At 37.0% G+C, this 11,012-nt stretch overlaps 1 protein-coding gene across 3 annotated transcripts in view; it reads right to left on the bottom strand.

Annotated features, from left to right (window-relative positions):
* Window positions 1-11,012, bottom strand: part of CREB1 (cAMP responsive element binding protein 1) — a 43,159-nt gene that overhangs the window by 6,750 nt on the left and 25,397 nt on the right. For 2 of the 3 annotated variants that reach the window (XM_060688138.2, XM_087882147.1), the window contains exons 5-7: window positions 7,425-7,567; window positions 5,016-5,198; window positions 2,619-2,769 (exon numbers count right to left, since the gene is read on the bottom strand). In XM_060688138.2, coding sequence (XP_060544121.1) covers window positions 2,619-2,769; window positions 5,016-5,198; window positions 7,425-7,567 — 477 coding nt within the window. Of the gene's footprint in view, window positions 1-2,618; window positions 2,770-5,015; window positions 5,199-6,343; window positions 6,395-7,424; window positions 7,568-11,012 lie in introns of all 3 variants that reach the window. The other variant, XM_060688136.2, reaches the window with a different exon arrangement.

Genomic DNA, 11,012 nt, shown 5'->3' with positions numbered 1-11,012 from the left:
CCAAAGCAGAACTGTTTGATAGAAACACAACTCGTCGTGTTTGGAGGAGAGAGAATGCTGCGTTGCATCCAAAGAATACCATACCTACTGTGAAGCATGGGGGTGGCAACATCATGCTTGGGGCTGTTTCTCTGCAAAGGGACCAGGACGACTGATCCGTGTACAGGAGAGAATGGGGCCATGTATCGTGAGATTTTGAGTGCAAACCTCCTTCCATCAGCAAGGGCATTGAAGATGAAACGTGACTGGGTCTTTCAGCATGACAATGATCCCAAACACACCACCCGGGCAACGAAGGAGTGGCTTCGTAAGAAGCATTTCAAGGTCCTGGAGTGGCCTAGCCAGTCTCCAGATCTCAACCCTATAGAAAACCTTTGGAGGGAGTTGAAAGTCCGTGTTGCCCAGCGACAGCCCCAAAACATCACTGACCCCATGGGTGAGATCTTGCGTGGAGCCCCAGATCGAGGGAGATTATCAGTGGTCTTGTATGTCTTCCATTTTCTAATTATTGCTCCCACAGTTGATTTCTTCACACCAAGCTGCCTGCCTATTGCAGATTCAGTCTTCCCAGCCTGGTGCAGGTCTACAATTTTGTTTCTGGTGTCCTTCGACAGCTCTTTGATCTTCACCATAGTGGAGTTTGGAGTGTGACTGTTTGAGGTTGTGGACAGGTGTCTTTTATACTGATAACAAGTTCAAACAGGTGCCATTAATACAGGCAATGAGTGAAGGACAGAGGAGCCTCTTAAAGAAGAAGTTACAGGTCTGTGAGAGCCAAAAATCTTGCTTGTTTGTAGGTGACCAAATACTTATTTTCCACATAATTTGCAAATAAATTCTTTCCAAATCAGACAATGTGATTGTCTGGATTTGTTTTCTCATTTTGTCTCTCATAGTTGAGGTCTACCTATGATGACAATTACAGGCCTCTTTCATCTTTTTAAGTGGGAGAACTTGCACAATTGGTGGCTGAATAAATACTTTTTTGCCCCACTGTATGTTCAATGGTTTTATCCTTTGATAAGATTAAAATTACAGTCTCAATTATATTAAAGGGAAAAATGTCATCTTCTCATTTTTCTCTTGCAATAAGTTGCTCATTTTCTATATTTTTATCTAATAGTAAATCTGCCTAAAAGTTATCTAAAATAAATGCTCATAGGTTACTGTCTCAGAAATGCTTCAAAATTATAAATCACTTGGTCTGAGAGGAGTGAAATAAAACATTATTGCATGACAGTTTTCATTACTGTTAGCAATTTCTTTAATACTTTAATATTTTTACATCTCACATATTTTTTATCTTTGAAAGGAACCTAAAAACTAAGTAATATTAATGTAAAAGTAGTATTAATTAATTAAGAGTGGCTGTTTTTTCCTCTCTCCTGCTAGTAAGTCACCACTGCTTAGCCTAAGGGCTCTTTTGAGGTATTGAATAATTTATTGAGCCAGTTGCATAATATAACAAGGTAAGACATGATTTAATGATCACTAACAAAGTGCTGTCACATGCAGTATTTGCTTTTTTTCCCCAGCAAGAGGGTTTATATAACAAATTAAAAATGCTCCAACTCTGCTTGTTTATAAGAATGTGCTATAGAAAACCCCAATTGTTTGTTTCTTCTGGCATATTCCAAACAATAACAATAAAAATATGAGTTCCTTCTTCAGACAATACACTAAAGGGAGGATGCACAATTAAGAATTACATTAGTTTTCAAATAACAGGAGCCATGTATGACTAGAACATCTAAGGAGCTATACGTTGCACACTGACTACGCAACTTTGCACTGAACAAATATTAAAAGAATAATCTATGGTTTTGGTTGATATACTATAATTGGATTTATCAAATCATATAAGTTGACTGAAGTAAGAATCATTCTGCTGTCTTGCTTGAAATGATTTATTTCTAGTTGATATTGCATAGTTGCTTTGCAAATGATATGGTTCTGACTATTAACAAGATTAATTCTGAGCCGTGACCAAAGAAAAAATACTTGTCCTAAACTTTCTGGCTCTTACTACCCACTGCAATGCAACAAGGGAATTGCAAATCTCCTTCCCAGTTATGCATGGTTTTCAGATAAACGAATTGTTTTTCGTACCATCAATTCCATCTTATATAATAAAACTTTCTTTAGAATGGGAGTAAAGAAAGCTGTTGGTCTGCTTTTCAAATACAGGTAGTCCTTCACTTACAACCATTCATTTAGTGACTGTTTGAAGTTACAACGGCACTGAAAAAAGTGACTTATGACTCTTTTTCATACTTACAACTGTTGCAGCACCCCCATTGTCACATGATCAAAATTCAGATGCTTAGCAACTAGCTCATATTTAATATGTCAGCAGTGTTCTGGGGACTTATGTCATCACCTTTGTGACCTTCTGACAAGCAAAGTCAATAGGGAAACCAGATTCACTTAACAACCGTGGTAGTAATTTATCAACTGCAGTGAATCACTTAACAAATGTGGCAGAAAGCCCCATAAAAAGGGGCAAAAGTCACTTAACAATTGTCTCTCTTAGTAACAAAAATGTGGGCTCAATTGTGGTTGTAAGTCAAGGACTACCTGTAAAAATATTTTTGGCTATTGCTGAATTGTATACAAACCTGTTCTTCATTAGACGGACTTCTCTTTTTCGTGCTGCTTCTTCTGCTGGTTGAGTGGGAAGAGCTGGGGAAGATGCCATGACGACACCAGGTGCAATGGTGCTTGTGGGTGCTGTGCGAATTTGGTAGGTCTGAACATCTCCTGAAGCAGCTAGAAAGAATTACAAAATGTTACATTTGACAGTACTAGGCAATTCTTAAAAACATTTGATTTTTTAAAAACACTAATTGGCAGTTCTCTTCTTCCATTAATGTAACTGGCATGGTTGACTGCAACTCTCACTGCAAAAATACAAAGTTTCTGCTGTTCTGTATTTATAGAAATAATGTACAATTCTCAAGCATTTCTTTTTGCATTGAATATCCTCTTTGACTTCTGTCTCCTATCCCTCTTTCTTAGTTACTTTGTTCCCTGATCACTTTCCTTCTGAAACTACTTAAAAGAATGTCTCCCCCCTCCCTGTTCCTATTTTCTGCCCAAATCATCTTTGAGATTCAAAGGATATTTTAATCTGACTACCGCTTTTTGGGGGGCTTCTTTTACCCAATCTTATGTATCTCTTCTCTCTCTCCAACTCCTTCTCCCACAACCATTGCTCTTGTTCTTTATCTCTTTCCCTCACAATGTATCTACTATCAAGATTCTACTTTTTTCCTGCCTTTACATTTCCCACATGTTTTCTCCTAAGGTTTCCTTTCCTATCTCCCATATGTTCCTGATTTACATATCTTTTGTAACTCAACAAATATGTTCAACTCAACCTGAATAATTTACTGGAATCATATAATAGAATTAGATTTTATTGTACTATGATTAACTATGATTAACAAGCATTATCAAATGACCAAAATAATATAAATCCCAGATGCACAGAGAAAAAAAAACCTACTAAGATGTAAATAGAAAGGTACTATAAATGCATTAATTTACCATATATATAAACTATCATCATATTATAGTCTACTGCTCTAATGGTAAACCATAAGATCCATCCATATTTTATAAAATTGTGGTTTCTGCCTCTGATGTCTCATTCTTTTAATTTTTTTCTTTTTAATAAATGATATTTATTTTAAAGATAGGGTATTAAAAAGTACAAAAACAGAAAGACAATCCCGGACCAAATTACAAACACAACAAAAAGAAAAAAATTGTGTGCACAACATATATAGAATCAACATTAAACATACATTGTCTACACTGGTTGAATATTGACAAATATAGCTCAAATAAATATAATAGATTCCCTCCCTTGCACAGTGGGTCTACAAATAATTATAAACTTTCTGATCTATATTTGCTATTTATTATACTACTATTTTACATCACAGTTCTTTTAAAAATATCTCAAATATAGAAACCTAATCTCTTATCAATCAGATTGACCTTGTATCTGTTAACTCTAAAAAAAGCCCCATTAACTAGTGGCCCAAAGAAATAAGCTAATCTTAACATTTCCATGAACAATCCATTATTATATTAAACTTGCAGAAACTCAACCATTCTGAAAACATCTTGTTTGAATGTGATTAGTCATGAGGGGCCAGTGATGGGAGGCAACTAAGTGAAAGAAGACTTGGGAATTTTGGTGCATGATTTTCAGTTCTGTCTACGCATTACTGTAGTTCACTTGACTTCTAGTAAACTATACATTTCTCAACAAATGGGAGTTAAGGATCGTTCTTAATTAGAGGTTCAAGCTGAGGCAGGTCTCATATCTCCTATTTCTAATTGCAATAATAACCTATCGTTCTGATAGTATAAAACTGCTCCAAAAACTGTTGCTACTAATAAAGCTAAAGAGAATTTGGGGGAAATCTGAAATAAAACTTTAACGGAAAGATTAAAGAGATTATTTGCTAAGAGTTTAGAAGGAGGCAATGTGAAATAGCCCAAATGAAATCTTGGGCTAGTTTCACATAAACCCATTTCTAATTTCAACCCTATTATGCAAGATATCAATATAAATTGCTAGTAGAAATTATCTATCCCATTCCTGAACTGTCTACTTAAAAGGGACAGAAAATTGTAAGAAACGAGGTAGCAAAGGCATGCAGAGCATGGCCTCTGGAATTCTTTCTAACCTCTTTACCAGGAATGGCCTCCAATAAATTCTGAATTTATTTCCGTATATGTGTGTGTTATGTTTGCATTTCTGTTCTCCCTTAAGTTCACATATTTGTGTCAGAAAAAAATGTGTATGCTTATAGCTCTTGCTTGTTTCAGTGCTATTCCTCATATCCCAACAGATTTTATTTGAAGAACAGGAAGAAAAGCCTCTCCTGTTCTAATAACTAGCACTTTAACAATTTCATAAATAAAAGAATGAACGATTCAATAAATAAATAAATAAAGCATCAATCTTGAGTCAATCTTTAAGAATGTCCTTATCCTACCTTGTACCACTACTTGGTTGCTGGGTACCAGAATTTGTTGTCCATCAGTAGTCTGTGCATACTGTAAAATGGTGGTACCCGGCTGGGTTGCAGCTGCATTGGTCATAGTTAGAGTCTGCAGGCCCTGGACTCCATCCGTGCCATTGTTTGCTAACTGGATTGCACCTCCCTGGGTGATAGCAACTGGAAACAGGCAAAAGCAGGTAAGCAATTCAGATATTAGGAACATTGTAAATAATCTGGAAATAAGGTTGTTTAATACATTTAATGTTATGCCGTTTCCTGTGATTACATTATGACTCTGAATATATTTTATTCATTACAGCTATTAACACAGATGTTATCTTGATGCAGCAATTTTGATAAGTGATAAATAAATCACCACACAATGCAATGCTGAAAACTATTTTGTCAATGGCATGTTTTTCTTATACCTGTTATGGCAGAACAGCTGAAGCATTCCCCACCCCCAAAATCATTAAAAGAATGTACTAATGTACTTCTGAAGAGATATTGAATTTTGTTCATCATGTAGGAAAGTGTAATTTATTATATGCATTTTGCAAGATGTGATTTTTTTAAAGATTACAATTTGTTTTCTAATTCAATCAATCAATCAATCCAGATACTAGCATTTAATAACAATATCCATTTATTGTGTGACTCTTTGGTTTTTGGTAATGAAAAATATATGTAATTTGTTAAAAAAAACTGATAATTTTTTGCTAATGATTAATAAAAGTAATAAAAATTAGCAATTTGTTTCTGATAACCAAACTCTATACATTCCAATGGTCTGGTGGTTAAGGCACTCGGCTAGAAAGTGGGAGACTTTCAGTTCCCATCTTAGCTATGAAAGCCACTTGGGTGACCTTGGTCCAGTTACTCTCTCTCAGCCCAACCCCTCTCACAGGATTGCTGTTGTGAGAAAAATAGGAGGGGGAAGATGTGTTGGTTATTTTTGCCATCTTGAGTTATTTGTACAAAAAATAAAGATAGGATATTAATAAATAAAATAAATAAACTATTGTTTCCCCTCTATCATATATTTTGTTCTTCTTACATCTTTTTATCAGTTTCATCCTTCATCAGTTGCTCTCCTCTGTTGCCTCTGTGTTATAGTTTCTTTTGCTCTTCACATACAATTACTGTTCTTATTTTTTTTCTGTACTTATTTCTGTATCCACTTTCATGAAGCTCTTCAGTCTGCTACACCTCACTCAGACTGCAACAAGAATACCATTCACACATGATCCCTCATTCAATGCTACCAGCATCAGTTCCTCAGTTCCACCACATATACACCAATCCATTCATGCAGACAATACCTGCATGCACAGCATTGCCATATTGATGATGGATATCAGCAACACCAGTCCCTAAAAGAAAATCAGGACCACACTGGGGACCAGAGCAAATAATAATCATAAAACTCTATGTCCTTCATCCACCCTCCCAGCCTTGATCAGTGAACATGGTGATTTCACATGGCAATGCTTCTGTCATGAGATAAAACTAGGACATAAATCATGCTTTCATGCAGTAACTATTTTGAGCAAACAATTATATATTATAATCATTCTCAATATAAATGAAATGCAATATTTTACTGCCTGGAAACTTTTCACTTCAACTGATGGTGTAAATTGGTCCTTAAAGCCAAGGTCATATATGAATAGGTGAAGATTATTTTATCCTTTACAGTGAAGTGTGCAGTGACAGTAGTGGGTTCCACTTACCTTTGCTACCGGTTCAGAACTGTAAGCGTGTGTGTGTGTGCTTGCTTCGCTCGCGCGTGGCGCTTCTGTGCATGCGCAGAACCTTCTGTGCATGCGCAGAGCATCCATGATGGCATCTGGGCGGAGCCTTCCGCCGCTGCCCCTACCAGTTTGCCCGAACCGGGCGAACTGGTAGAAACCCACTACTGGGCAGTGAAATACCTGCTGGGAAAGTAATGGGATTGAACTATATCCATAGTGTTAAGAATGGGACTAGAAGGCACAGGCATGTTAATTTTCTAAGATATCTTTAATCAAAAACAAAACACCTGTATAACAATGCTTAACTAAGTTTCATTTGCCCTGCTCCTTTGCTGATGTGCCACATTTGTACGCTATTGGTTTGTTTAATAACAAATGTTTTGTTTTGCCAGCAATCACTGGGTATATTGTTAAGTAACAGCATGACTGCACAAACATTTCTCTTTGGTTCTCATAATCCTTTGGTATGTTGTCATGTATTGTATCAAATGTGACACAATTTCAAAATCCAAAAGTGACAAATATCGAGCTCCAAGCATTTTTCAGAGGGGAAATTATAATTTGGATACTAGATGCATTTTTGATGTTTAATTAAGACTTTATACACTTTTCCTTTTCTACTATTGTATAAGAAACAGAGATCACGTACTGTATTGCCCACTGCTTGTTTGATAAATTGGAGTTGGCACGGTGACAGTAGTAATAGCAGGTGCTGTTGCTTCCTCTTCAGATTTTTCTTCTTCAATCCTTGGCACTCCTGGGGCATCTGAGGACAAATCATTCAATATTTTCCTAAAAAGAAATAATGTTGGAGAAATCTTAACCAATCCAGTAGCTACCAGGTTTATAATAATCTTACAATACATGTAACATGTAGAGAAACCTGAGAGTATTATGAATCCAACCTAATCATGGTCAACTATAAATTTCTTGGAAGTTTAGCATGAAAGCAATTGTACTTCTGCTCTTGCAAGAATTCAGATATATGCTGCCTCCGAATCAAAGATAATAATCTATAATATACCTGTCCTCTTATCCCTGAGTTGTGAATAGCCCTGAAATTTAAAAACATATTATGTACTATGATAAACTAAAAACTTTGTCTTCCAAATCAACTACTCAGAGCAATTTTTACTGTACTTCTCTCCCCTCTCATCCCACCTTTCTAGTACTTATATACTTTTATTCTGTACTTCTCACAATTCTATATTACCGAATTCTGAATTACTGTCTATTACTGAGATAGAATAACCAGAACACTGCATTATATATTAAAAGTAATCATACTATAAATATGTTAAGATTCTACTAGATCAGGAATGTCAAACTCGATTTCATTGAGGGCCAAATCAGGGTTGTGTTTGATCTTGGAGGGCTGGGGTGGGCGTGGTCAGCATGACGCCAATCATGTGGCGCCTGTGGTGGCCCAAGCGCTCTACCAATGAAAACGGGTTCCTGAGCTCCGTTTTTGGTTACAACGGCCTCCTGCAACCCTCTGCCAGCGAAAACGGAGCTCATGAGAGCTGCATGAGGCCCTCCTGAGCTCCATTTTCCTGGCAGAGGCACCCTAGGCCGGTCCTTTGCTGTTTCCAGGGCGGCCCCATGGGCCAGATCTAAGCACCTTGCAGGCCGGTTCTAGCCCCTGGGCCTTGAGTTTGACACCCATGTATTATATTGTGCTTAAGGGTCTCTTTTTAGTCATAGTAGCAGTACTACTACTATGGTACTACTACTACTACTACTACTACTACTACTACTAATAATAATAATAATAATAATAATAATACTGATAATAATTGGAGCCCTTGGAGCAATACCCAAAGGGCTACCCCGCTATTTAGAAATTCTAAATTTGCCGGACTTGAACATTTTGACTCTACAAAAAACCACCTTACTCGGAACAGCTTACATCCTCCGACGATACCTTAACAGTTCCTAGGTCCTTGGTTAGGACTCGAGCTGCTGAGCTATTAACCAGCCTCAAAGGCTGTGAATCTCACTAAAGATTAACTAATAATAATAATAACAACAACAACAACAACAACAATAATATACCAGTAAGGCTTACTGAATACTGAAGAGACCAAAATGCCTTATAAGAAGGACCAAATGAAGAATAGAAAAGTGGCATGGGAAGATAAAATATTACATTGCCAATATATTACAAGACCTGGCAATGGCTAAGAACAGGAAAGTTTTTTTTTAAGACAAGTTTTTGTCTAAAATTTTGTTCTTCTCCCTCCATTAAAATTCGCAAGTGCCAATTAGCCGCTCGTTTCCTCACCAGGATCTTTTAGAGTTTTTTTTTTTTTAATTCCTTTTTTACCTGTGAGTTGGCCAATCACTCACCCGGTACCAGTACTCCGTCCAAACACCGTTCCTGCACAAAATCTTATTCCAGTTGCCCCAGCTTCAAAGTGGCTGTTTTTAACGGCTGCTGCCCCCGCCGTCTGATTGAAGAACTGCCTCTGACCTTATGAGGAACTTGCCTGTTCCTCTTGGTCGTCCGAGGCACCTCTCCTTCTTCACCATCCCTACAAGACAGTTCCGGTCCGAAGACCCCCCCCCCCAACAACAGTTTGTCTGGCTGGATTTTTGCCGGGCTCATCGGAGCCCACTAATTTCCAGCCAGTCTCACTGCGACACTTCCAGTTTCTCCAGAACAGGAAAGTTGAAGAAAGGGACAGAGAGCCTAATTCTGGCTGCACAAGACCAAACCTTAAGGACAAATGCACATAAAGGTAGAACACTTGCTGTCTATTGCTGGGAAAACAGTAACAGACAGCAAGTGTTTCTTCTGCAAAGAGACTGAAGAAACAGTGGACCACCTCGTTAGCTACAGCAAGATCTCATAGACTACAAACAATGGCATTACAAAGTAGCAACAACACTGGATTGGAAGTTTTGCAAAAATTACCAGTTGTGTAAAAATAAGAACTGGTGGAACATAAAATACAGAAAGTAATAGAAAACGAAGAAGCTAAAATGCTTTGGAATTTTAGAATTCAAACAGACAGGTGTCTGCCACATAACACCCCAGATTTAATAACTGTCGATAAGAAAGACAAAAAGTCTGGATAGTGGATGTGGCAGTGATCTGGAGACAGTGAAATAGAAGAGAAGGAAATGGAGAAATAACAAAATACAAAGACCTGCAAATAAAAATAGAATGACTGTGGCAAAAGAAAAGAAAAGAAAAGTAATACCATCAGTAATAGGTCCTTGGGGTGCAATCCCAATAACGAGCACCACTTGAACACCATCCGTATTGATTCACCACCAGTCAATTGCAAAAGGCGGCTTTACTCAAAAAAAGCTTCCAGCCTGCGACAATACCTCGAGCACTCACCATAAACATAAACATCTGCCTATCCCAGGCCCTTGGGAAGGACTGAATAGGTGATAAAAATGCCATATCCACTCTGAACATCTTGCTGACTGTGCAATGAACCATAATTATATATATTGTCAAGTCATAAGATTTCATGATTAGAGAAATACTTACTGAACTTGTAATAAGAACTAAGAATATGACTTTAAGTAAGCAGGTTAGAAAGTAAAAACTGAAGGGAATAAACTATGAAACTATGATACCAAAGTTAAAATCGCTATGGAGCTACAATATTTCCAGTGAAAGTGGTTAAAATATGAGAGTGGTAAACATAAAGACAAGTAAGATTAATCAGAGCTGTGAGCAAGTAATTAAGAGAATTAAAAAGTTGAGGGCATTTTATGTTGTCTAAAGAATAGAATTTGGAAACTGAATAGCATTTTCCAGCTATTGATAAAAATTTGCTAGTGCGGTGGTTGTGGGGAAACTGTCACTATCAAGGATTTGCTGTCAGAACACAAGCTTAGACTGAATCCTAAACTTCCTCAGCTCTAACACTTACTTCCTGTTACTTGTGAAAATTTAAACGTTCCAGGAACTCAATGGAGAATCAACACACTTGGCTCCCTTCTATAAATTTTCCATTCCACTCATTTCACAGCAATTAAAATCTTTGACTGAATTTTATTACAATAAAATGAAAAACAACTTATCTGATTTTAGTATGCCTGCATTCTAAAAAAGCATAAGGAAAATCTGATGTAAACTGAGAAAGGGCATTTAGTATCTCTTCTGGGTATTTATCAGTTAAAATAAATAATATTTCTTACACAACTGGACAAAACTGGCTTCAGTAATCTGATTCTTTGGTGATCACTGGTTCTCAATAAAAACTTTTGTGAAACT

The sequence above is a fragment of the Pantherophis guttatus genome, chromosome 1, assembly GCF_059756535.1.
Source record: "Pantherophis guttatus breed Tessera chromosome 1, ASM5975653v1, whole genome shotgun sequence".
NCBI classification, from domain to species: Eukaryota; Metazoa; Chordata; class Lepidosauria; order Squamata; family Colubridae; genus Pantherophis; species Pantherophis guttatus.
The sequence above is the reverse complement of the archived record's forward strand: the minus strand, read 5'-3'. Positions and strand labels throughout refer to the sequence as shown.